Source organism: Eleutherodactylus coqui, chromosome 9, assembly GCF_035609145.1.
Source record: "Eleutherodactylus coqui strain aEleCoq1 chromosome 9, aEleCoq1.hap1, whole genome shotgun sequence".
Taxonomy (NCBI): Eukaryota; Metazoa; Chordata; class Amphibia; order Anura; family Eleutherodactylidae; genus Eleutherodactylus; species Eleutherodactylus coqui.
The window spans coordinates 129,758,643-129,785,897 of NC_089845.1; the positions used below are offsets into that span (position 1 = coordinate 129,758,643).

Consider the following 27,255-nt stretch of genomic DNA (forward strand, 5'->3'; position numbering starts at 1 on the left):
CATCAGAAGGTGGAAAAAATGAGAAACTAAAGTAAACAGGAACTCTCCCTATAAGAATCTAAAAGGTGAAATAATCCCTCCCTAAATAATAAGTGGATCGTCCGTCCTGATAAGGACGCACTCACGCTGGAACCTGGGGAACTTGCTCACCCCCCTGACCTCATGGACGCCACAGAATATAATGGATTAGTTTTGTTTTTGGATATTTGGTTTAAAGCCGATTTCCCCAGTCACTACTGTTCTCACAAAACTTGTCTTCTCTTATGAAAGTGTCACATTTGGTTTCTTCCTTATTGAGAGCCTTCAGATGACTTTTTGCCTGCTGTGTCCCAAAGTGTTCAGATGACAATAGTTGAAACGTCTTGCCCCCCCCCCCCAACCCTATCCTCTCCCTCACTGTATAAATCTCTTCTCCCAACTCACTCACTCTATAAATCTCTCCTCTCTCCTCCCCCCCCCCCGCATAACCCTCTCTCCAATCCCCTATCCCCCCCCCCCCCACCCTTCAGCCACATTCATCCCACCCCACCGCTCTCACCAGGAAATCACAATTGAGGGATAAGGGGCAGTCAAACAATATTGAATACATTTTCATCCATTCATTGCAGTACCTGGCATCAATAGTTTGTGTTTTCTTCTTTATTTAGAGTCTTTAGAGAATAATTTTCCCATCCACATAACTCTCCTGTTCCCCACCCTCAAAACACTTTACCCAATGAAAACAGTACAAAATGATGGGAGGAGGGAGTGCTTCTAGTTTATGACATGAGTGCACAAGGAAGGAGTGAATCAGACCCTTGGTCTGGGCCGGCTCTAGGTTTACATGAGCTGCTTTCATACTCAATTGTATCTGTGTCTTAAAGACGTGGCTATAATTGATTTAATGAAGAATGAAGACAGAATCAATCCCACCCTTGAGTGGCCCCGCCCCCCAGGCTCAGTGGGCCCCAGCACCTGCTCTGGTTACCCTGGGAGTTACACCAACTTTACCCCTGAGAAGGACCACTTCTGTCCATGACATCTTCGGGCTTCTCTTCTGATCATCTGCTTACCATTTTCCTCTTAAGTCTGAAATCTTTTTCTTGCATTGAGCTTACATGCAAAGCCTTCTGAAAAGAGTCAAAATGGCTGTGTGCACGCTGAATTTCCTGGGAATCACCAGGTAGATTGTAAGCACCATAACTTAGTTTATGGTGCTTATAGTTTGACAGCTTCCCTTTAAGGGTCATCAAAAGAGAGTGGAGGAGAAAACAAACACCAAACTCCTCTGCCCAGGATGACAAAATCCATCACTTTAACCCCTTAACATTATCGGACATATATTTAGGTCCTGCAGATTCTGGGTATGGATGAAGGTGGATTTCTTTACTCCTTGGGTTTCCGTGGTTCTAGCAGGAAGTGAGAGACATTCTCATAAACTACGAAGGTGATGCAGCAGGCTGGAGTTACTCGGAGTATATTGGGGACAATGCCCTTGTAGAAGCCATGAAGACCTTCTTTCCTTTAAGAGAGAAGAAACAGAACTATAAATTAATATTCTCGATTAATCGCCATTTCCCCTGCTGGTCGCTGCACATCTGTGTAGTCTGGTAACCCCCCACCCCACCCAAAATTTGTTAAGGAAAGTTAGGGGGTGCTATTAACTACATGGCGGGACTGCTGTGATGTGAAGTCCTTGCAGAAGTCTTCTTTTAAAACAAGTGAAAACTGCTACAACATTCACAACATCTCTAATTTAATTACTTATGTAATAGTGCGTTTGTGAGCTAACTCTAATGGCGGTAGTTACCGGTAGCTGTCAGAAACCACTGATAGCCACGGAGTATGGAGCAGACTTGGCTCCCGAGCCCACTCTGTACGCCCTTCATGAACAAACGCTGTATATACTCGTATGTTATGGGTCAGGAAGGGGTTAAAGAAATAACTTTTAAACAGGAAATAAAAAGTTGGCATCAGTTATTAATTGGCAAAATTATTAACCCTTCTATATTTGGAAGCATTCTTACTTTGCAGCATTTTTTTTCCACACCGGCCTAAAACTTTTGTACAGTACTGTACATATATTCCCAGAATCACTTAAAGGGTTGATGGACCCAAGAAAAGCTTTTCCCTGCGGCAAACCCCTTGGTAGTGATCACCAGGGGAACTGGTCACGTAGAACACAGGGGTTGTCCTAAAAAGTTCCTTTAAAGTTGTTGAAAGCCAAAGCCTTGCTTTAACATCAGAGCAGAGCCCCGGTGGACTTACCTCCACGTCCTTCTGATAACATCTATGACCCCCGTGTATTGATTATGCTGATCCTGCAAACGAGCGCGGACGACCTGGTAGGGATAAGTAGCTGTCACAGCGAAGATCTTCGACAGGGCAGCCATTGTGATGTATTCCAAGGTGTTCTGTGGAAAAGCATCAGTGTTGGATGGATTGTAATGCAGTAATGACACCCAAGTAACTAACGCTGTTCCTGCGCAACACCCTAAACTGTACACTCATAGAAAAGGTGGATCGGACCCATTATAGAACGTTGGCACTCATCAGCAATCAGTTGGGGGATGCAGGATCACAGCCAATGTGGACTAAAAGGCTCAGAACTTTTCCCAAAATCTAGGCTCTAGAGCAGTGGTGGCAAATCTATGGCATGTGCCAGAGAGAGCACTCTGAACCCTCTCTGTGGCCGCACTCCGTTTCCCCAGCACAGACGACAGTTGGGTAAATGACTGCACAAGTGCTGACGTCACCACTAAGGTAGTTGGCACTCGTGCAGAGCGTTTACACAGGTAGGGTTCTGCAACATTTAGACAAGATGAGTCTTTGGGCAAACGATGCCCGACACTCTTCCCAGTGATACCCGCTTCTGAGCTGGTACACAGGAGTATCACATTGCTAGTATCGCTCACAGCGCTGCCGGGAGAGAGGCTTAGTGGCCAGGGAGTGTTCTCCCCCCGCCGCTTTCATTCACTTTAAACAGTTGTTCAGAAATGACTGACTGCAGTTTACACTGAACGGCTCGTCATTCAATTTTCTGCACACGGAAACTGAACACTTCTCGTTCAGTCGCTGCATGTATTTACAACGGACGACTATCGCTAAAATACCCTGGGAATTCTGAACGATAATCATCCCGAGTAGGTGGCCCTTTGCTACTGGATCACAGGCTTCTTGTTCAGCGCTTCTCCCCTTAATGTGAAGCGGGGAGCATTTACACTGAAGGACAAGCCAGCGATCCAGCAATTGTTTTTCTGCTAAAACATGGGCGTGATCTCGTCCCGTTATGCGGGTGTGATAATCACGGCTACATAATGGGATGAAACAAAACCACTGATTTCAATGCTTTTTTTTTCACTAGTGGGATCCTTGTATGTTAATATCACATGCGAGAAAGATGGAGCAGGACCTATCTACCGTATATACCGGCGTATAAGGCGACGGGGCGTATAAGACGACCCCCCAACTTTCACCTTATACGCCGGTATTACAATGGAGAAAAAAAAAATCCTTACTCACCTCCCCCGGCGTTCTGTCGCGCTCCGGCAGGATGTCGCTCGCTCCTCGTCCCCGGCGCAGCATTGCTTTCTGAATGCGGGGCTTGAAATCCCCGCCTCCAGAAAGCTAATACACACGCCGTCAGCCAGTTACATCCATTCAATGACATCATTGAATGGCTGTGATTGGCTGAAGGCGCACGTGGCTTCAGCCAATCACACTATTCAATGACATCATTGAATGGGTGTGATTGCTAACACACGTGCGCCTTCAGCCAATCACAGCCATTCAATGATGTCATTGAATAGTGTGATTGGCTAAAACACACGTGGCTTCAGCCAATCACAGCCATTCAATGCTGTCATTGAATAGCTGTACCGGCTGACGGCGTGTGTATTAGCTTTCTGGAGGCGGGGATTTCAAGCCCCGCATTCAGAAAGCAATGCTGCGCCGGGGACGAGGAGCGAGCGACATCCTGCCGGAGCGCGACAGAACGCCGGGGGAGGTGAGTAAGGATTTTTTTTTTTTACACTTTTTTTTTTTGTATTACCGGCGCATAAGACGACCCCCGACTTCAGAGCAGATTTTTCGGGGTTCAAAAGTCGTCTTATACGCCGGTATATACGGTACCTGTTGTTTTTTTTGTTTTTTTTTAAAACTCGCACGCACTAGTGTGGAGTTTGAAAAGATTGAGAGAAAGAAAAGAAAAACCCGGTTCATGCACAACTACGCTCTGCCCATTTGTTTAAGCCTGAAAGTCAGTGATAACTGCGAGCAACTTGTGAGCGATCTTTTGCACTTACACTGCACAATAATTGCTGAAATTTGTTTGAACAGATTTTGAGCGCTAATCGTCCCGTGTAAATAACAGTGTTGCCACTGTGTGATGAATAAGTGGGTTTCTGGGTCGCAGTCTGATTACTCCGTCTCTAAAAGGTTCACCATCACTGCCCTATAGTATGGCAACATCCGGTAATAAGGCCAACAACAGCAGACTTGGTTAGCGCACACGGTGCACGCCACAAAGGCTGTCCGGCCCTGAGCCTCTCCCTCTCCAAAAAGATATATAGATATTGAGGCCTGTCTAAATAAGGAACGGCAGGTCATTACCAGTTTTGTGTCACTGGGTCGATTTAAATGCTTATTATAATCCATCTTTAGCTCCTCATAGGCCATAAACTGGAGGGCGCCGTGTGACGTTCCGAACAGGCCTGGTACAAACCCCTACAATTATAAGATGATGGTTACTAATGGAAAACCTGACATCTATAATAATAATCGTAGGATATTCTAAAAGCCGATTACCTTATAGAGTCCAGGAATTCCTTCTTGCCTATAAATTGTGGCCAGAGCGTGGAACATGCCTTTGTACTGCCTTCTAGAGGGGTCAACACCGGCGTCGTACTGCAGAACGAGACGAGTCTTTGTAACCCATATTGGGTTGGTAATAGAAAGGGTTAAGGCACCTGCATTAAAGAGACGAGACAGGAAAAAATCCTAAGGTGATACAAACCGGGAGCAACAATAATGGTGGTTCAGTGGTTAACAATAATGGCGGTTCAGTGGTTAACAATAATGGCGCTTCAGTGGTTAATAATAATGGTGGTTCAGTGGTTAACACTTCTGCCTTGCTACTCTGTGGCCATAGGTTATAACCGGACCAGGACTCCTGACGTTTTGTCTCTTCTCCCGAGTTTCCATTATTTACACGCAGCTTGCCACCAAAACATCCCTAGATCTACTGCGTGTGAACAACCCCTTTGGGTACTTGACACGCGTGACCTCCTCTCCGCTGAACACACAAACTAAGTACGTTCTCGCGGCAGCCTGCTAATCAGCGTCTCATTAGACGGTATTTTTAGGGGTTGCTTCAGCTTTCCTTGCACGCTGGGGAATCACTCACCGGCGCCAGCAGCGGATAGCAGGTGTTCTGTTGCCGTCAGGTTTTCCGATCGCCCTTCCTTTTTGTAGGCCTTAATTGCGCTATAACTGGGAGACAGATAAGGGAGACAGTCAGTATGTAGTGAGATCAGCAAGTCTTCACCGCTGGCACACCCTCCATCACAACTGCTTTACCAGCCACCCCAGTGTCACTACACGGGCACCAATGAATCCATTAGGCCAGGCTCACACGAACGGATTGGATTCCGGCTGTGAGCCCAGCTGGCGACCCTGCACACGGCACTAACTTGAATAGGGTCGCCGGCAGTCACGCTCATTGCAGGTTAGTTTTTTTTTTTTGTCGTTTTCTAAGCAACGGTGCGGGAAATACAATGACGCGAGTACCCGCAGTTCATACGTAATTAATTGCATATGGGCTGCGGGTCAGATGCCTGGATTCACTTCAAACGAAACACGTTGCGGTTTTTATTCCGCTTGCGGAGTGCGCAATTTATATTCATTGGTTTGAAAGGAAAAAAATAAAATCGAAACGACATGCCTGCGTTTGCCTGTGGAAAGTGCACATGGGTGGCGATTGCGGATTCTGCAATAAAATCCGTTTTTGTGAGACCCCCTTTGGGCGGAGTTCACATTAGTGTTTTTTCAGCAGATGCTGTTTTACAAAAACTGCAAATGAATGAAAAAACATTCTTTTCAATTTCTGGCAGATCCATCAAACGAATCCTTTAAAAAAAGCATTTTGAAACAGATCCATTGTGGTCTTCATTGTCTCCCGCCCTCAGAGATAAAACCGGATACAAAAACAGAAAGTAAAATTGGATGAAAAATGGGCCGCTTTTAGTCATTTACAGAGTAGAATGTAAAAAAAAAAAGAAAAAAAAAAGATTTTTTTTCCACCATCTTTTTGATCTGGAAAAAAAAAATATTGCAGTCTGCTATTGTACAATTGCAAAAAAAACGGAATGGAAACAAAACTGAGAAGGTCTTCATTTTCAATGCATTTCTGTGAGCAGGAAAACGCCCGAATCGCCTGGACTGACGGCTCTCCCCCTATTCATTTAGTCGTCAGTCTGGGTGATGGGCAGGGAGAGGACGGCCGGCTCGGCCTCCACAACTGCGAGCCGTATTCTCAGCAGATGTTCATACTACGGCTTTCTGGCATGCGGCTGTCCGCTCCCGCATTCGTGCTGTCTGCGGTTCAGACAGCGTGATCTTGGCAACAGGTTCCCTTTAGTATTTTCAAAGCTTTCCTTCTGCATTGACTTACAAGAAGAAGTAGAGTCCCCAGGAGGCGCCTGCACCCCACATATTTGGGGTTACCCCCTGGTAGAGGCCCCGCAGTCCCTCCCGTTTCCACACAGTGGACATACAATGCAGGATGCCATTGTACTTAGGTCGCAGCTCCAAGCCGTCACTCACTGGAAAACAAGCACACAAGACAGATATTAGTTTCCATTAGCCAGTGGGGGGTGCAGTACAGAAGTAGTCGTGCCGCCCATACAGCTGCCAGACCCCGACCATATGGCGGTATTATTCACCTGGTGTGTGGCACTATTACTTGTTGACCATGTCCAGGCACTGTATGGCAGAACAACACGATCTATCCGTGACTGTATTACGTCTGTATTGGATGGGATATCTAATGCACTTCTACGGGGGTTACGGAAATGCTGTGATGCAGTGCGGGGAAAAAAATTGCTCATGTATATGACTCCAATCAAAAGAATGAAGCTCCTATCCGAGCGGGATTTGTGCGTCTCGCAACCCTCAAATCTCGCACAATTTTCTCAGCCGCGTGAATGCGGCCTTAGACTGCCAATGCATACTACGCAGATCTTTGTTACTCCAGGCCCAGTGGGTTGTTTTAATAGAATGTCTGCAGAAGTATAATATCATGCAATACTGAAGTATTGCAGTATATTGTTTAAGCGATCAAATACTGGGGACTAAAAAATAAAGAATAAGGGCACTAAAGTTTTTTGTAATTATTAAAAAAAAAAAAAATAAAATAAAATGTTCCCCCAAATGATACCAATAGAGACCACAGATCGGCCTGGAAGAAAGCAAGCTCAGACAGCTGGCGATGGAAGAATAAAAAAGTTAAGATTTTCATGCGATTTTGTGACTCATTCAATTTATTTTGCTCTGATGGGGAATAATGGGCGATTTTCATGCAAGAGAAGTGCTGCGATGCGAGGGTGATATGTTTTTCTCACAATACGCATTGCACTCGCATACAAATCATGATGATGACTTCTTGCCCGCTGCGCTAACAGCAGGCTGAACCATCAGCTGATCGGCGGGGGTCCCGAGTGGCAAACTATTCAACTAGTGATGACCTACCAATAGTTACAGCTCCAGAATACCCCTTTAAGCTCTGGCTGACGCAGAGGGGACCCTCCGGGGCTCGGCCAACGAATGGCGCATCTTAGTCAGACTGCAGGAATCTCTCCCAATTTACCACCATTCAAGATCTCTGCTTTCAGTCAATGGCTGGAAAAAGTCTTGCTTACATTCAGAAAAGGGACATCGTTCTGGATAACATGTCGCTGCTGTCTCATTAAGGGACCGGAAAAGAATTTTAAATGGGTTACCTCCCGAAATAATCCAGACAAAGAAAACCCAATGAGAATAACGCCGACTGAATTATAAAGGTAAAAGGACATAGGAAGCGGGAGAGTTTACTCACCCGGCGCACAGTGGGTTAACCCTGATTAGGGCTAGGTCACCGTCACCCTTCGTCCTAGTGGCGTATAAAGAAGGTCTTTGTCCCCGGTCCAACAAACTGGAGAGCCACCTGGAGCTGTTTGAGCAGTCGGGATACAGGTGCTCACAAGGGTATACACAGATTGCATAAAAAAGGCACCGCGCCCCGAGGGTTCAAAGCAGCACTAAGGCTGGATGAAATAATTCAGGTGATCAAAGTCCGGGCCCCCCTCTAGAACAGAGATCCCAAATCCATCATGGCCGTGGGGGAAATTTTAAGTCAGTGGCAACAGAGCAAAAAAAAATTTTTTTTCTAAATCACAAGGTCTGCACAACCAACATATAGATAAATCCATACGTGTTCGTAAACCGCAGCTGCGACAATCAGGAAGACGTGGCAACAGCACCCATATATATGTAATAACAGCGGCATAACTCTTATATATACCAACCACAAAACACGTATTGTGATCACAGCATGTGGGCCCATCCGCCCCGTCCAGCTGACTGGGCTTACAGAAGGGTCCCATCGCTAGTAGGTACATCTATTTGGGGCCTCTTTTTAGCCATTTGAAGGCTCAGGCCTAAAAGGTAGGAAACCCCTCTACCCAAAGTCATTTAACCCCTTAACATCACAGGGCATACATTTATGTCCTGGGTGTGCGGAGTCTATATGGAGCGGGATTGTGGCAGTTAACCCTCTAAATGCGCTGATCCTTTTCTGGGGGTCCCAAACAGCCCCATCATAATGAAACCGCGAAGTGCCGCTCAGTTGGCATGGCAACCGGGGGCCTTCTGAAGGCTTCCAGGGCTGCCATGAATAAATGCTATACAGATGTGCCTGTGGCACGCCTTCATAGACTGCCTGTCAAAATGTGGTATAAAGTAATACTGTGGTATTACATTATATTGTATGAGGGATCAAACGGTCCGGTCCAAATGGGAAGTAAAACAAAAATAATTTAATTATGGGACAAAATAAAGGAAGAAAAAAAAAAAAAGAGCACTTTTCGTATGGCCATGTCCGGTAACTTATTTTTCCAGCACGGTGAATGTTATAATAAATAAATAAATAAATAAATAAATAAATAAATAAAGTAAATAAAATACACAACGACAGAATTGCACATTTTTGATCATGCTGCCTCCAAGGAAAAAAAATGTACTAAAATACGATCAAAAAGTCACAAATTGCAAAGCGATACCAATAAAAAACGACAAGACATCCGGAAAAAAATACGTCCTCGCATGTTGATGGAAGAATAACAAAAAAGTTCTGGCTGTCAGGAGACGGGGGGAGAAAAGTATTATTTTCTAAAGAATTTAAAAAAAAAAAAAATGGTACAGCAAAAAGAAAAAAAACCTACAGTATTTTCCGGCGTATAAGACGTCTTTTTAACCCTGGAAAATCTTCTCAAAAGTCGAAGGTCGTCTTATACACCGGACTAGAGAATCTGCGGTTGCTGCATACGGTGGGGGAGCTCAGAAACAGCCGCATCCCCGCCGTATGCGGCACCCGTATGAAGCAGGGAGGGGGGGGCGTCTATTTTCACCACCCGCGGCGTGTCGTCCTCCCTATGGTCTGCGGCGCTGCTGCAGGCTGTCGCTCCCTGCTCAATGCCGACAGAGCATTGCTTTCTGGAGGTGGGGCTTGAATGCCCCGCCTCCAGAAAGCTAATGCTCCGATTGGCTAACACAGCGCAGCGTCAGCCAATAAAAGCCGACGCTGGGTTAACCTATCACGGCCAATCAATGACATCATGGCTGTGATTGGTTAACGCAGCGCCGACTTTCATTGGCTGACGCTGCGCTGAATAGGGCCTAACTAAGACATGACTCCTCTTCTTCTCACTCCTCAGACCTGCCTCCAACTGTCACTCCAATGGCTTGCAGCCAGAGTTCAATCTGCTGGCATCAGGGTTAGGATCGGTCCCCCTGCACGTGGCGGATGGGCCCACATGCTTTGATCAAAGTGTGCGCTATGAGCCTTGTGATGTGGTTGGCATACAACTGTTATGCATCTTTATTCAGATATTTAAAAAGTCTATATTTCCTGACAGCAAGCAGAGATCTTGGAATGAAAGTACAAGGCATACATGAAAGTTACAGAACTTATAATACAGAGGAAGCACTACAAACCCCAGCATGCCCACCATACAGCTGCAGTCCCATTATATAGTTATCACCTGCGAAGCGGATCTTGACCAGGTCCAGCGGGTGCAGCACCAGGGTGGAGATGACGCCGCCGCTAAGACCGGCCACCAGGTTCTCATACTGCACGTGTGCGAAGAGCTGCGTCACTATGGTAACCGGGGAGGAGGAGGACAAGGTCGGCTGAGGAGCCGCTCCGGACGGGGCGGCCATGTGGATGTCCTGCCACCATATACACGTTACATCAGGCTCAACGGTGACCTCTAGTGACAGCTCCGCCTCACTATTCCATCTGCTGCGTGTTGTTGCCCGTAACAAAGATGGCGGTGTCAATAGCTACAGTATAACGAAAATAAAGTATGGGCAGACCAAAGTAAAGATGGCGGACTTCTCGATGACGTAGAATACATGCGCAGCGAGCTCTTCATTTCCGGTCTACGCGTGTGAGGAAGAGAAGCGGCTGTTACGACTCGCCATGAAGGTGAAGGTGCTGTGTAGGAACCCCGATGACTATGCGAGGGAGACCAAGAATGATATATCAAAAGGTGAGGCTGAACGGAGAGTGTGCGGCGCGCGTCACGTGATTCCTGGCAGTCATTCAAGTTACCCCAACTTTATTTTTTTACTCCTTTTCAGATCATTTGGAGGGGTTGGGGGGTTGCCTGGGTGTGGGTGATTAAAAAAAAACACTGCAGCAAATGGCTTTGAACACATGTGCCAAACCCAAGGCCCGCAGGCCAAACTTGGCACGTCGTGTCATTTTATGCAAATCAGTGGTGCTTGAGCAGTCTGTATTATGGCTGTCTCACACAGGCGGATGCGTAGAACTAGAGGCCACGCTGTTCTGTTGGCGTACTACATCTCAGATGCTGGAAGCCAGGGGACCACCACCGACCCCGATGCCTCTGGCCACAAGACTGCAGCCTTTCGTAAACAAATACCGCTGGAGCTGCCGCCGCGGGCAGAGTGCGCCTGTTTCATCGTGTTTGTAGTAATGTTTTAAGTAATCGTGTGCCCGCGGACAAACCGCTTTACTGAAGGGTATTCCCCGTAGAGTCATATCAGTTCCCAGTATATTTAGTGTTTTCTCACAGTATGTAAGATCTCTGCTAGCAGTCAGTGAATCCACCGTTTCTAAGCGATGAAGCCTCCTCCGATCTGTCTCAGGGCCGTCTTACATAGAACGGTTCATTCAGTTTATAGCTGGATTCTGCGGCGATCGGTTGGTAAACAGGTCATTCATCGATCAGCGGCTGCCTGTTTACTGGGAATGGAGGCGGATGGACAGAATGATCTCCGACCCGCTTCTCCTTCATTCGCTGAGCGATCAGCGCTCCTTTACAGAAGCATAGGGGCGCTTAAAGGGGTGTCCAGCGTGAAAAAACATGGCTGCTTTCTTCCAAATACAGCACCACCCTCGTTCGTGGATTGTGTCTTGGTATTGCAGCTCTGTCCCATTCGCGTCAATGGAGCTGAATGGACAAAGGTGGCGCTGTGTTTGGAAGGAAGCAATCATGTTTTTCCAACTCTGGACCGACCCCTTAATGAGCACCGATACATCTTTTGACGGTCTGCGGCGTCGGGGCATTTATGAATGTAGATTGCGGGGCGATCTCCCTCCATTCATCGTGGCTGCTGGCTGTCTCTTACAGCTAACACTCAGCAGCAACAGCTCTGATAAGCCATGCAGCTCAGCGGAGCTGTTAACCCTTTAAATGCTGCTGTCAATTCTGGCACAACTATGTCGACTGAAAAATAGTTATTGCACTCAGAAGATGGCGGCAGAAAAAAATGTCTTTGAAAAAAATGCAAGTAGTACAGCAAAAAAAAACTGTCTGACATCGTAGTAATCGCACTGACCCATAGAATAGAGTTATGTAATTTTTATTGCAGTTTGTGTGCCGTGGAAATAGGACGCACCAAAAGATGGCGGAATTTTATTATTTTTCCATTTCTCTCCACCTAGAATTTTTAAAAAGTTTTTCAGTACATAATAAGGTACATTAAATAGTACCATTGAAAAATACAACTCGTCCCGTAAAAAAACCTTCAGACTTCCATGTCGATGTATAAATAAAAAAGGTATTAATTTTTAAAAGGGGAGAGGAAGAAACAAAAATGGAAAAACTGAAAAGTTTGGTCACGAAGGGGTTAATCACCCTTTTTACTTCAAGGCCAGTGGTGGCGAACCTATGGCATGTGTCAGAGAGGCACTCGGAGCCCTTTCTTTGGGCACGCACGCCGTTGCGCCCGCACAGATGACTGTTGGGTAAACGACTACACGAGCGCTGATGTCACCGCTAAGGTGGTAGTTGGCGCTCGTGCAGAGTGGGTGTTCTGCCCCATTTAGACGGGATGAGCCGTCGGGCAAATGATGCTTGACACTCGTCCCAGTGACGCTCGCTCCCCCTCTGCTGTTACACAGGAGCGAGTATCGCTAGAAGCGTTGCTGGCACGGGGCGGAGCGTGATGATTGATGTCGTGTGGCACCTAGCCTATCTTGTGGCAGCTGATGGATGCAGGACATATATCGGAAAACGGTCAACCTTTTTTTAGTTTGTTTCTTCTACTTGCAGCGGCATTCTCAGTCTCCCAAAAGGGAGAGCAGGAGTTGCGGCCATATTGGTTGTCACCATTAAGTTGGCTGCGGGGTAAATTGTCACTCTGTTAACCATAAATGCTTTCTCTTCCAGTGCCACGTAACTACGACCCCTCGCTGCACCCATTTGAGATGCCACGTGAATACACCAGAGCCTTGAATGCCACCAAGCTGGAGCGCGTGTTCGCCAAGCCTTTTGTCGCGGCACTGGAAGGTCACAGAGATGGGATCAACTGTATGGCCAAACATCCGAAGAGCTTGTCCACGGTGCTGTCGGGGGCTTGTGATGGAGAGGTGAGCGTCTGGTGCAGCCGTGGGGGGTCAACGCTTCTGCAACCGGTTTCGCTCTTATATTGAGCTATGAATCGAATTAAAACTGAAGCAGTATTGAAAGTCTGGTGTAACCGCTTTCACGTACGGCGCTATCACAGGCACAACCGTTCCCACAGTAATGGCTTGGGTTGGAGACACTTCTAACCCTGGCTGTTTAACCCCTTAGATCTCAGTCAGTACTGACCATGGCATCTAGGAGGTGTAGAGGGAGGGGCTCTCATTGTAACACAAAGCAAACCCCCATTAGATTAGGTTGAAATAATCTGAGACTGTAGAGCTGTATACGCAAAAACAGAAGTGTTTTTGTTGTTGTTGTTTTTTTTAACCAAACTGTTTGTTTCTTTTTATAATTAAAGGGGTTGTCCGCTTACCGGATGACATTGCCCCTATAGATCCAACTGTGCTAAAATAAGTGAAAGAGCTGTAGTTGCCCCTCCTCTGCCACAATGATCCAGCGCTGCAACCCTGTTGTCCTCCCAGTGTTGTGGAAGGTGATGTCCCCGGATATCACCTGACTGCTGCAGCGTCGCCGTGATGCCAGGAGCTCCGAGCGGTGCCAGCAGTCAGGTGATATTCAGTGACATCACCTTCCACCACAAACCCCGGAAGGGTGGCTGGGCTACAATGTTGGACGGATACCTACAGCTCATTTCTTTATCATACCACAGTTGGAGCTATAGGGAAAATGTTGTCAGAACCAGACAACCCCTTTAAGATGTATTGCAAAAAAAAAAGTTGCGCAGCTGCTGTAGGGTTGGGCCGCTCTAACACCGACTGCGATTAACGAGGCGCCTTGAGCGCCGCGCTAATCGTGGTACAATCTTTACAGCTTTGTTCTCGATGGGAATCCGCTTTGCATGTAGTGCTGGTTTTCCCTTCAAGATGATTGATAGATCAATGGAACCCATTTTATGCTACAGTAAGTCGGTATGGTGCGAGGGGTACTGCTGTGATATTCGGCACGGTACCGTGATTTCAGTTTATAACAGAAGCCACGGCGCCGGTGTGAGCGAGCCTTATACAATGGCCCTTCAAATGTCTGTAGATGTTATCTGCTTTTTCCTGTACCGCACTCTGACCAGTTTGCCTTAATGACACAACCCCTTTATGGTAATTTAACAGGCACCCCAGTGGGCACTTTGGTTGTTGCTCTGCTTTATTTTAATACAGTATTGTTGAAAATGATTTCCGCAGGTGAAGATTTGGAATCTGACAACACGAAAATGCACGCGAACAGTACAGGCGCACGAAGGCTTTGTCCGGGGAATGTGTGTCCGGCATTGTGGGACTTCCTTTTTCACGGTACGTGCGTGGGATTGTGATACATTAATATAACAGTCAGATGTGTATGACGGCCTTGAAACATGAAAACCATCGAAAATTATCAGTCTAACACCAAATAGGAGGGCTGCAGCACCAGTCATCCAATAAGAGGCTGCAACAAGGGGGGGGCGGGCCTAAAAATAAATAAATACAGCCTGTCCTGGGCATCCTGCAGGGAGGAGGTACTCCTTAAGCCTAATGTCCATTGATTTACGGAATCCATGTGGATCACCCACGTGGAAGATCTGCAAATCAAGCCGCCCTTAGGGAAGCAGAGGTGTCCGCACATGAATTAAGGCATGTGGATTTGTTTTGCAGACCTTTTGGTCTGTAAAACAAATCGCGGCATGCTTCATTTCAGTGCGGTTTCCGCACAGACTGCTTCCATTGAAGTCAGATGAGCCGCGGTTTCTGTAGGAAAGCAGTTTTATTTTAAAAAACCTCCACTACGCATGTACGGCGGCCGGCGCTTCTGCACACGTTTACAGTGAAGAAAATAGAAGACCCAGAGGGGTGAGCAATGTCCTCAGCTATGGGCAGGGTTGGATTCTGCTGCATGCAGAATCCAATCCGCCCGTGGACATTGGGCCTTAATGCGCCGCACCCCACCCACCCTCCCCGTCACGTCTTTTGGCGCCTTTTCCTGCTCTTTTTTTGGCTCCTGTGCTCCCTAGGGTTAAGGCCCACACTGGGGCTTTTTCTTCATTGCTCCTGACCTCAGCACTTCTTTCCTTTCCTGCTCTAGAACATCTCACAGTTTGCATTGTCTCCCAATGACACGGATAAGAAAACAAGATTTTCGTACTTGCTGTAAAGTCTTTCATTTCCGGTTTACAAGTCTCTGGTCAGACCACACATGGAATAATATGGACAGTTTGGGGCACCGGTACTCAAGAAGTACATATCAGAACTAGAGTGGGTACAAAGGCAGCAACTAAAGTAATAAATGGAATGGGTGCACTACAATACCCAGAGAGGTTATCAAAATTGGGGTTATTTAGTTTAGAAAAAGAGGGCTGCGGGGCGACCAAATAACTATGTATAAATATATCAGGGGACAATACAGAGATCTCCCCCATCATCTGTTTATACCCAGGACTGTGACTGTAACAAGGTGGTACCTTCCACGTCTAGGGGAAAGGCTGTTTCTACACCAACATAGAAGGGGGTTCTTCACTGTAACAGCAGTGAGACTATGGAACTCTCTGCCTGAGGGCGTGGTGATGGCGAACTTGATAAAACGGTACAAGAGAGGGGTCTGGACTCCTTTCTTAGTGACACAATATTACACATTAGTCACTGATTACTTCAGATGGGTCGGTGATCAGGGGATTATTTTGATTCCCTTACTAAACTGAGGAAAATTGGCTTGTACCTCATTGGGTTGTTTTTGTCTTCTTCTGGATCAACATTGCAGGAAAATGAACTGGATGAACGTGGTTTTTTTTGTTTTTTTTTTAGGCTAAAAAAAATTAAAACTTGTTACAGCAAAAAACCTTATTTTATAGAAAATGAATTATTCTTAGACTCTACTTTTAAGATAACTGGTAGCTATTTTTTGCTAAAGCTTTAGAAATCTAGAGGTGTGAACACGCCCCACTGCTGCATATATTTTATAATGAGCTCTCATTTGTGCTGCAGGTTGGTGATGATAGGACCGTGAAGCAGTGGAAGATGGAAAGTCCGGGATATGGCGAGAAAGAGGAGCCCATCCATACGGTTCTGGGAAAGGTACATGCTGATTGGTTGATGGGGATCAGCTCTCCCTAGAGCTGTAAGGGGAACTTGTTGGGTTTTCATATTGCAATCTACCTCCAATATGAATAATGCAGTAGCCTGCGTACTATCGGCCCCCTGGACCTGCGCCGACTGCTTGAGCTTAATGCGCCTGCGCTCTGTCAGCCATTAACTAGTCATGTGACCCGCAGTCTGGCAGCTTTATTCTTCCCCCTGTTATCTGCAGCTATATTCCACCTAATGTAAGTAAACTACCCACTGAATACCTGTATCGAATAAAACATCTTTAAATGGCCCTAATTTTTTCATTTTTTTTTTCGCACCAAAATGTGCTTTATATTTTTTATTTGATCTATTCTCTTCCCCCCCCCCCCCCCACCTGCTTCACTTTTGTTCAAATACTAATTTTTCATCTCCCTCTCTGCAGACAGTGTATACCGGTGTGGATCACCACTGGACGGATGCTATTTTTGCTACATGTGGGCAACAAGTGGATATCTGGGATGAACAAAGGACCAGTCCGATGCAGTCCTACACCTGGGGAGTTGACAGCATCTCTACTGTCAAATTTAATCCTGTCGAGGTAAGACCGGTTTTCTTCTTTGATGGCAACTGCTTATAGAAAACTAGAATTTCCACTCTGTTCTGTATTGTAGCTCAGCCGCTTTCATATGAGTAGTGCCTAAGTGCAATACCCGACGGCTCGTGGACATGACGGGACTGCTTATTAGGTAGAAAACTGCATCTGTCCTTGTATGACTTATGTAAAAAAGGAAAAGGTTCTGAGTAAGTGCTGCTTGGAAGAAACTATAAAAGTATTCTCACTCATGAGGTTAGTTGCTCGTCTTGATCAGTCGGATGATAAAATCGTACGAACTGATTTTTGCTGAAAAAATCTCCCACACGATCTGCTGCAGGGGTCGGCGTGCAGCCAATCAGTAGCCAGAGTGCTTTGCTGATGTCAACAAATGTCCTCCATCTTGCACATGGGCAGCAGTTTTATTGGATGACTGCATCACATGACATATATATAGTGACAGTGTAATCGGTGGCCATTTTACAGTTCAGCACATGACAGAGAAGCTGCATCCCATTTATATGCCTATATAACATATATGGTCTACTGTTAATAGGAACAGATATTGTACAGAGGATATATTGCTGCTGGTGTGAAACCTTAAAGGGGTTGTCTCGCGAAAGCAAGTGGAGTTATACACTTCTGTATGGCCATATTAATGCACTTTGTAATATACATCGTGCATTAAATATGAGCCATACAGAAGTTATTCACTTACCTGCTCCGTTGCTAGCGTCCCCGTCTCCATGGTTCCGTCTAATTTCGGTGTCTTCTTGCTTTTTTAGACGCGCTTGCGCTGTGCGGTCTTCTCCATTCGGCTCCGCTCGGCAGCATCGGCGTTTTGGCTCCGCCCCCTTGTACGCGTCATCGCGTAGCTCCGCCCCATGACGGGTGCCGGTTCCAGCCTCCTGATTGGCTGGAATCGGCACGTGACGGGGGCGGAGCTACGCGATGACGCTTCCGCTATGTTTGCACCTCATTTTCTCAAAACAACAATTTTCCAAAGTACAGACAGCCGTCTGTTCCTTGGATGAGGCCCGTGCTCGGCTGTTCTGTTCACCTGCTAGAATTTGTAATATGCAAACTTTGACCTTGTTTTTAAGAACAAGCAGCTGCTCTCTTCTATGGCGAAATATTTGGTAGCACCTGCCGATCCTTGGAGCGGGCCCGTGCTTCAGTGTGGTCTTCACCTGGCAGAATATTTCCTTGTAAAATTTGTGACATTGCTTTATTGCGTTTAAAACAAGCTGCGCTCCTGCTGTCTTCCTTGGCACAATCTTTCATCCAAGAGGCCCTATTAAAAGTCTTCTCTTGTTTTCCGTGACACCTGGGTGCGATGATTGACCCCCTACAGCGCTGTACACTATTTTGACCAATTTTTGAGAGGAGCCCAGTGCTCCCCAGATATGACTGTATTCCCACACAATTTTGGGGGGCTTTGTATGCATTGGAGACCTTAAGTAGGGCAAATTCGTAAACCCCATTTTTACTCCCATTCACTTTAATAGGAGTCGAAATCAGCCGTCTCTATTCATGATTTTCGTGACATCCTTCCGATATCCATACAAACCAAGTATTCCACTAATTGCTTGTCATTCTTGGATCCATCACCACTCCTGACTTATCTGTTGTGCTAAATACTTGTCGTCGTCCCCCCCCCCCCCCCCCCTCACCCATAGCATAGCGATTCTGGAGCATCTTTTCTTAGAGCTGTTGTGCCGTTCCACTGTTTCTCCTAGAAATTAATGACTAAACGGACTGGTTTTACCAGTTAAGGGTCTCTGTACACTCACATTGCTGACCATTCCAGACTGTGTTGCGACACACCTCTTTGTCAAAGGTAATGGTAACACCCACTTGCCAATTTTATTCATACATTTGTATGGGGAATAACAGAGGAACGGCACAACAGAGTTCTAAGAAAAAAAAAATGCTCCGCTATTCTTGTTACATGGGTTTAGTAAAACTTTATATCTGGGGAGGTGATGGGCCTTCTGTAAGGAGGCTGTCTCATGAAGACAATCCCTTTAGGGCTAATGCCCGCGGCCGGATTTCTGCCGTGTGGAACCCGTGGCGTTATGCCGCAGCTCTGTACTGCGCATGCTCGCCGGACGGGATTTGAGCTGGGGATCTGGAGAGGTGAGTATGGGGTCTTTGGGGGGCGCCATGACAGACTCCGCTGCAATATTCCGCTGGCGGAGTCCATCACGGTCGTGGGCATGAGGCCTTCGAAATAGAAGCAGGTCTATCTCCTCTCTATCGGAGGGAGCCGCTCCTGGCCGTGCTGGTTTCCTGTTTTGGGTTATTCGGTATAATGAAAAGCTTTCTGCAGTTTTCCCATTTGTGCGTATTGTTTCCTGCTTGCTGTAAGTCAATGTGAACCCTTGTTTACTTCCCATGGATGATGATGATGCGTCCTAGCCATGTGATGTGACGCTGGTGTGTGACTTTTATGGGAGTTTTCTCACATAGCAGAAATGCTACGGAAAAACCACAGCAAAAACCTTCACTACTAAAGTGAGTGGGATCAAAGCAAATCCTGCTCATGTGTAAAGGGGAAAAACCGCTGCAGTAATTCTGCAGCATGGTCTGTGGTTCCGCAATGTGTGATCGCACCCTTAAGCTATAATGCAATGAGCCATGCACCTGAATGTCATCACATGACAGATATTAGAGGTGTTATATCTTGATTTAAAAAAAAAAAAAAAAAAAGATTCACTTTTGTGCCATAGCGACCCAGCGCTCTCTGAAGTCCTGTATTGCTGTTTAGATGTATCCTACTATTGGTGGCCACCGCAACCAATCGGTGGCCGCAGCGGTCATGTGCCGCACTCCCTTCGTTGTGGGATGTTGTAGATTGGATGCTTATTAAAAAATTTTTTTTTTTCTTAAATTTTGATTGGGGTTCTCTTATAAATGTTATGTGATAAATTGTTTTTCAGACAAATGTACTAGGGAGCTGCGCTGCTGACAGGAGTATTGTTCTGTACGACCTGCGAAAGCCCACACCACTGAAAAAGGCAAGTCCCCTCTATGACCGTTCCCCTTAGGTGTGAGCACCCTGATTGTGTTCTGCCTCCATCCCACTTTTCACATGTGCTCATCTGTGGTGCCTCAAGATCACCCGAGTGGTTTAAGGAACATTTTAACCCTTAAGCCGGATTCACGCGTATGCATTAACTTGAACCCATTGATTTCAATGGGTTCATTCACATAAGCGTATTTTGCGCACGCATAGTGTTTACGCAAAAGAATACGCCGCATGTTCTATTTTCCTGCACATTTATTTGCACAAGGAAAGGTCATACATTGAACAAATGGCCCATTTCACTGAATGGGAAACATGGTTTTGGGGGGAGGGGAGGGGGTTCGCACATGCTAATGCGCATTATTTGCACGCTCAAGAAGTACAGTGTGATATGCAAAGCCCTTTGTGCAAATGTGTGCATAGATGCAATTATGCCCGTGTGACACCGGCTTTAAGTGGAGTTGTGGCTTCAGGGGTTTTTAACTGACATTTTCCCTCTATCCAGCAGGATATGGTCATTATAGGTGTTACTACACAGACTTCCACTCCGACCTCCTGTATATTTGTGGCGCTGACAGCATGCGCCTGCTCAGCTGATTGGCCGGGGTCCCAAGCAACGGACCCCGGCTGATCAACCATTGATGACCTATCCTGATAGGCCATCAATAGTATTTCACTGGAAAACCCCTTTAACTTCTGTCCGTCTCATGGAGGTGACTAGTGAAGTGGTGACACAAGCGCACCACCTCCCCATTCACATGGGGAACTTGGGCTGCACAGATATGTCATGATTTCTGGAGGTCCCAGCTGTTGACTTCAATGGGGTTCATTACTCGACTAGAGCTCTCGAATATTACGAAAAGCTCGACTCGAATAATGAGCACCCAAGCATTTTGGTACTCGCTCATCTCTAGTTGGCACGTCTTCTTTAAAGGGGTTATACCAAGAAAACTAGTTGTTCTCTTATCCTGTGGATAGAGCACAATTTGCTGAGGGTCAGACCACTGGGACCCCTACCAACACTAAGATCTGATTTGATGCTTGCCTGAATGAATGGAGTAGCAGCTGCACATTTGTGCAGTGGCTCCATTCTTTTCAACGGAACCACTGGAGATGGTTATATTCAAGCACTCAACTATCTCTGGCAGTCTTTAAAAGTTTGACGTGTCTGAGCAAATGTTACGTTTTCTTCAGTGGGGGGTCTGGGTGCAGAGACCCCTGCTGATTGCTGAAATGGAGGGACCGCATTGCTCAAATGCACGCTGTACCTCTTCAACTCTCTTCATTGTCTGTTGGCTTTCCTTGAGAGCAGTAGACGGACACACAGACTGCTGTCCACAGTTATGACTGTGTCTTTAGTAGCCGAACTGCAACAAAGGCAACCAAATGAGCACAGGACTCCCGTGAGCACCGCAGCCCTTTCATTTCAGCAATCGGGAAGGTCTTAGCACCTGGACCCCTACTGATCCAAACTTTTACATGTTGCTCTGATATGTCAAAAGTTTTTAAAAAGTGCAGTTACTCTTTTTAATGGAGGGGCAGTGTGCATGTAGTACTGCTACTCCTTTCATTCAGGAATCTGCTGGTCCACTATCTTAAAAGGGGCTTTGCTACGAAAACAAATTAATGTGTATTTCTTTCTTTAAGTTACTTATAAAATAATCCAGGCTTTTCTCCTGTTGGACAGCTGATTCTAGAAATGAGGACAAATGCTTTGTGCTGGAACCCCATGGAAGCCTTTATATTTACAGCAGCCAATGAGAACTACAAGTAAGTGTATATAGCACATGTATTGTGTGACTTGGCCGCCCTCAGGCTGCGTATTCCGTTTGGGTTGAACAGAGCTGTCTAAATCGTTTTGTTGTGGGAGGTACGTTTACAGGTAAGGGAGGAACTGATGAATGTGAAAGTGCCACCATTACCTCGTCCAGTGTAACACCAATGAGAAATTGCTGAGACAGCCGCTTTCCATATACTTTTTCCTTTATGAGTTTGGAGAAAGAGCCAATAAGTATCAGTGGCATCCAGTCTAGCGGACCCAGACCATCCATATATTACATGGACTAGGATTTCCTCATCTAGATATAAATGATCTAGATGAGGGGAAACTTAATAAATGTGCCGACGACACAAAGCTAGGAGGGATAGCCAACACGAGAGAAAAGAGAGCGGATTCAAAAAGATCTAGACAAGCTTAAACACTAGTTGGCAACTAACAAAATTAAACAGGGAGAAATGCAAATTCCTACATCTGGGCAAGAAAAATTTAAAAAGCACAAACAGAATGGGAGGAATTGGGCTAAGCAGCACAGGTGAAAAAGACTTGCATCTACTAAGAAATCAGACTGAACATGAATCAACAATGTGATGCAGCAGCAAAAAAAGCCAAGCACAATTCTGGGATGTATTAAGAGAAGCATAGAGTCTAAATCACGTGAGGTCATTATCCCCCTCTACTCTTCCTTAGTCAGACCTCATCTGGAATACCGTGTCCAGCTCTGGGCACCCCAATTTAAAAAAAGACTTAGACAAACTGGAGCAAGTTCAGTGAAGGGTTACCAAGATGGTGACCGGTCTGCAAATCATGTCCTATGAGGAATGGTTAAAGGATCTGAGAATGTTTAGCTTGCAAAAAATTAGACTAAGAGGAGACTTAATAGCTGTCTACAAATATCTGAAGGGCTGTCACAGTGCAGAGGGATCAGCCCTATTCTCATTTGCACAAGGAAAGACTAGAAGCAATGGGATGAAACTGAAAGGGAGGAGACACAGATTAGATGAAGGAAAAAAAATTCAGTTTCTGGTGCTTCTAGGAGATGGCAGGTTCTCTTTAATATCTCATTCTGAATCCCCCCCCCAACAACTGTTCTTACTGTGTTATGTCGTCCTGCAGGCTGTACACCTACGACATGCGGCGTATGGAAGTCCCCATAAGGATGCACACGGACCATGTGTCGGCCGTCCTGGATGTAGACTACTCTCCAACCGGGAAGGAATTTGTGACTGCCAGCTTTGATAAATCTATCCGCATCTTTCCTGTTACAAGTGGGAGCAGCAGGTGAGTTTCTCCCCAGAACTAGTGATAAAGGATACAGTTAAACATCTAGTTGTACAACGGATTGCTACAAGGGGGGTGACTATACAGTATAACCCCCAAACGTACAGTCTGTAAGGAGAGAAGCAGGATCAGGATCTCTGCGGGGGGTAACATTCATACTTAGAGCTGCAAAATAAATGTGAGCATGCAGCCACCCTAAGGCCACTAAAACATGGCTTCCGACATTTTATTCTTCTTTTCATCTACCACTGTGCTGTGCCAAGGAAGTTTGCAATTCGCTTCAGGGTTTCTTGGATGCGTTCTTCAAGATGACTGACGTCACCCCCTTATCTAGGCCCAATGACGTTCCGTGTACAGGTCACATGGGCTTGTAGTTAATAGACCCAGTATTGTATACTGTACATCACTGTTGACATTCCAAGGCAGGACACTGGCTACAATGTTCACGTGGGTCTAAAATATGTCACCACTACAGCCAATGTAAACAGCGGCTCGCCGGCAGGGGAGAGCGGCGGCGGCGGAGCCGTAGTGTGCTAGATATCTTATTTGTATGTACCGGTATGTATGTGAAAGGACTGAGTGACTGACTCGCCACTAATTCTCTAACTTCCCGTTGTTGTACAATCATGAAATTTGGCATGAACATTCTTTAGGTCCTAAATAAGAAAAGTAAAGGGGTCACAACTCAATTATTCCATGCTAATTGTAAAGGTTAGTGCTCCCCTATGTAGGGTAACTTCCCAGTGTCATACAAGTGTGAAATTTGGTGCAACCATTCTTTAGGTCCTGTGGGAGGGGTGGCACATTCTGCAGAGGGACATCGGTACATGCAGACTGAGGAGAATCTAACGCTCCAATATATTCCCGTGGGAAACCTTCTGTTATGAGTAACTAGGCAAAGTAGATGACTAGGATACCCAGTTGACAGTCACCCAGCATACTAGATATGTGGTTATATAACTATGTAGTCATGACTCCTAGTACCGGACCCTAAGGCAGTCGGTCACCGATGTACATATATCTACCCTTGCCGAGGTTATTATGGGATAAGCTATTCGGAAACCCCTTAATCAAGTCTAACCCGACTGCAAATGGGGCCTATTGTAGTGGAAATCTCAATGACTTATCCTCTCAATCGATCAATCCATGTGGACTAGTAGTAGATTTCAGTACTGCTTTTGACAAGCCATAACTGATAAATGATAGCCTGATGAAAGAGCGTAGATGGATGTCTGGTTATAGATCACTCCTAAAGAAGGAATCCAACCAGAGTGCGCTCAAAGTAAGAATTGTAGGTTTACATGGAAAAAAGGGTTCAATGCATTTCAGTTGGACCTCCAACTCTTCAGAAACCGGGTGGTCAGATATTTATAGGGGGGCAGTGTAATGTAGTTGTACCTCCAACTTAATTGTACCCAGACCTAGTCACTTCTCTGGGGACAGGTAGCTTTTTATACTGATAGCTTATAGAGACAATGGTATCCACCATCAGGAGAGTGGAGATATCTTGTGTGTTGACAAGCATTAATAGCAATGGACTGAATGCACTGAAAAGGTCTGTGGCTGCAGCCCATGGCGGTAATGGCGGTGTTATGGTAGATGTTGTGTATTCAGAACTAATGGTGACCTGTATGATTGATCCCAGGGAAGTGTATCACACACAGAGGATGCAGCACGTCACTTGTGTCCGCTGGTCTTCTGACAATAAGTACATTCTGTGCGGCTCGGACGAAATGAACATCCGGATTTGGAAAGCAAACGCTTCCGAGAAACTTGGCCTGGTAAGTCCGCTGCTTTTGTCCCAGAATGCAATTCATTAATGGCAGCTGCAGAGGTCCATATAGCAGTACGCCTCTACTGCTGCAATTTCCCTGTTTGCTGAGAATTTGGCATATGCCTGGGCTAGGCCAACTGGAGTATAGTACCAAAAGTTCATGGTTATACCTCCACAAAGCTTTAACCCCTTAAGGATACAAGCTTTTTATTTATTTATTTTTTTCGATTTTTGGATTTTCTTCTCCAATTTAAAAAAAAAGTCATTACTTTTATTTATCCATCAATGTAGATGTCTGAGGGCTTCTTTTAGGCGGGACGAGTATTTTTTTTTCTTTTTTCCAATAGTACTATTTAATGTATCTCATAATGTACTGAAAAACTAAAAAAAAAATTCTAAGTGAAATGAGGGAAACGAAATTCCTTGGAACATCACCTTAAACTAGGTTGTCATGCTGTTTGGGAAGGTGGCTGGCCGCAGGGTGAGTGGGGATGGGGGCGGCTGGCCGCGGGGCGAGTGGGGGCGGCTGGCCGCGGGGCGAGTGGGGGCGGCTGGCCGCGGGGCGAGTGGGGGCGGCTGGCCGCGGGGCGAGTGGGGGCGGCTGGCCGCGGGGCGAGTGGGGGCGGCTGGCCGCGGGGCGAGTGGGGGCGGCTGGCCGCGGGGCGAGTGGGGAGTTGGCTGCAGTTCCCTGCACAGCCTGGTAGCGAGGCCCACCATGGAGCAGGGAAAACTTAGAAGATGCAGTCTGCAGTACTTTCATTCTCTGAATCACGTGGTTGTGGCTACAACATTTGTATCATTCGCTTTCAGTTATCGTCAAGAGAGAAGGACGCACAAAACTACAACCAGAAGCTAAAAGAAAAATTTCAGCATCATCCACAGATCAAGAGAATTGCCAGAAATAGACACCTCCCCAAATCCATATACAGCCAGATAAAGGAGCAGCGCATCATGAGGGAAGCTCGTCGCAAGAAGTACGTATCTGTGCAGCCATCTATTGTAAAAGTGTGGAGCAGCAATGGTGGCCAAATATTGTGCAAAATCCGCTATCAATACAGTTTGAAGCATGAACCTAAGGCCTCATGTCCACGGCAATAAATCAGGCCATGGAGAATCCGTAGCGGGTCCCTCCTGCCCCGCGGACATGAGGCATAAAAATCAGAATAAACTTACCTATCGCCCGCTCCGGATCTTCCCTTCGCCGCGGCCGGATCTTCTTTCTTCGGCTCGGCGGATGCGCAGGGCACGTTGGTGACGTGCCCCGCGCATGCGCTGGCCCGAAAAAAAAAAAAAAAGATCCGGCCGCGATGGAGAGAAGATGGAGCCGCGGCGGAGGGAAGAACCGGAGAGGGTGAGTAAATTCCGATTTTTGTCTCCCGCGGATCCGGACCCCTTCCATAGGCTTCAATAGAAGCCCGCGGGAGCCGTCCCCACGGGAGACCTGCACGAAAATGGAGCATGGTCCAGATTTTTTCATGCTCCATTTTTTTTTTTTTTTTTTTAAATCACTTTTATTGACCATCCGCGGGTATTTATCTACCCGCGGGTGGTCAATGCATCCCTATGGGATGCGGATCCGCGGGCAGTACTCCTAATTAAAACAAAGGACCAAAACACTTAATGGGATTAAAGTAATACGCCATTAATGTCTAAAGAGTCTATAGCACCCTGCACCATCACAGACATTAATGGCGTATTACTGCTGAAAGCAGCAACCAACACGGGGCCCCGTGGTCCGACCTCCTGCAACTACCGCTGCAGGGTGTAAGTAGTATTATATGGTGTCTATTGAAATGAAACCAGGATGGCTTGAGTCTGCCACAAATACTTAGCAGGTCTCTGCTTTGGCACATACCCGTTTCCCCGAAAATGAGACCGTGAATGTGAGTTCAGCTGCAATACCAGACACAACACACTGAAACCGCCATGTTCTTCTAGCCCCATACAACCCCCTTCTAAGCATTACAAGTATAAAGCTAGGCAGTCCCTATAATGTATGTTCACCTTTTTAGTTGATGGTGCATAATATTTGTATCCTTCTACCTTTTAAAGCCGTATCTACTACATGATAAAGCTTGTAATAACTTTTATAACTTTATTTTTTTTTTCTTCCAGGGATTTGAATCGGCGCAAGCACAGTAAACCGAACGCAGTGCCCAATGTACGGGCGAAGGAGAAGCATGTTGTGGCAGTGTTGGAATAGAATCCATCCTTCTGTGTTGTCCAGGACTCCAACAGACATTATGGAAACCTTCTCTTATTTATAGCGGACCGGATGGGACACAACACCGTATTTACAGCGAAGATCCGCCTGTGAGATGCGGTATCTCCGTACGGCTCTGAACACTGTGTTTCTGACCTGGATACTATTGGCAGGCTCGTGTATTGCAGAAGGATCTGGTTGTGGCTTTATGATCCACGAACAGGATTTTCTCTACACAAACAGATGAATGAGGATATTATAACAGACTATAGAAATAAGTTCCACCTTCGATTATAAAGTTTGTGTACCTGTTTATACTCTTTTTGAACATCATCTTCAAATAAAAAGCATATCTATTGAATTAAAGTGATAATTTTCACAGAA

General features: G+C 46.2%; 2 protein-coding genes across 2 annotated transcripts; one reads left to right on the top strand and one right to left on the bottom strand.

Moving 5' to 3' along the window:
- Positions 1-624: 624 nt before the first annotated feature.
- Positions 625-10,512, bottom strand: SLC25A32 (solute carrier family 25 member 32). Its single transcript, XM_066578493.1, has 7 exons — positions 10,275-10,512; positions 6,650-6,800; positions 5,384-5,469; positions 4,786-4,946; positions 4,591-4,704; positions 2,248-2,393; positions 625-1,501 (listed from the first exon to the last, which is right to left on the bottom strand). Exons 1-7 carry the CDS (start codon positions 10,450-10,452, stop codon positions 1,366-1,368), a joined length of 972 nt encoding a protein of 323 aa, XP_066434590.1. The 5' UTR covers positions 10,453-10,512; the 3' UTR covers positions 625-1,365.
- Positions 10,513-10,648: 136 nt separating this feature from the next.
- On the top strand, positions 10,649-27,255 carry DCAF13 (DDB1 and CUL4 associated factor 13). The gene is made up of 11 exons (XM_066578495.1): positions 10,649-10,784; positions 12,933-13,132; positions 14,366-14,473; positions 16,136-16,225; positions 16,659-16,814; positions 19,751-19,828; positions 21,524-21,606; positions 22,730-22,894; positions 24,540-24,675; positions 25,479-25,642; positions 26,784-27,255. Exons 1-11 carry the CDS (start codon positions 10,715-10,717, stop codon positions 26,869-26,871), a joined length of 1,338 nt encoding a protein of 445 aa, XP_066434592.1. The 5' UTR covers positions 10,649-10,714; the 3' UTR covers positions 26,872-27,255.

Coding starts and splice junctions, on each gene's coding strand:
- SLC25A32 (XM_066578493.1), bottom strand. CDS start 10,452: ATGGCCGCCCCGTCCGGAGCGGCTCCTCAGCCGACCTTGTCCTCCTCC. Junction 4,705..4,785: donor GAATTCCTGGACTCTATAAG/GTAATCGGCTTT, acceptor TTATAATTGTAG/GGGTTTGTACCAGGCCTGTT. Junction 2,394..4,590: donor GACCCAGTGACACAAAACTG/GTAATGACCTGC, acceptor GCTTTTCCACAG/AACACCTTGGAATACATCAC.
- DCAF13 (XM_066578495.1), top strand. CDS start 10,715: ATGAAGGTGAAGGTGCTGTGTAGGAACCCCGATGACTATGCGAGGGAG. Junction 10,785..12,932: donor CAAGAATGATATATCAAAAG/GTGAGGCTGAAC, acceptor TTTCTCTTCCAG/TGCCACGTAACTACGACCCC. Junction 24,676..25,478: donor CTTCCGAGAAACTTGGCCTG/GTAAGTCCGCTG, acceptor ATTCGCTTTCAG/TTATCGTCAAGAGAGAAGGA.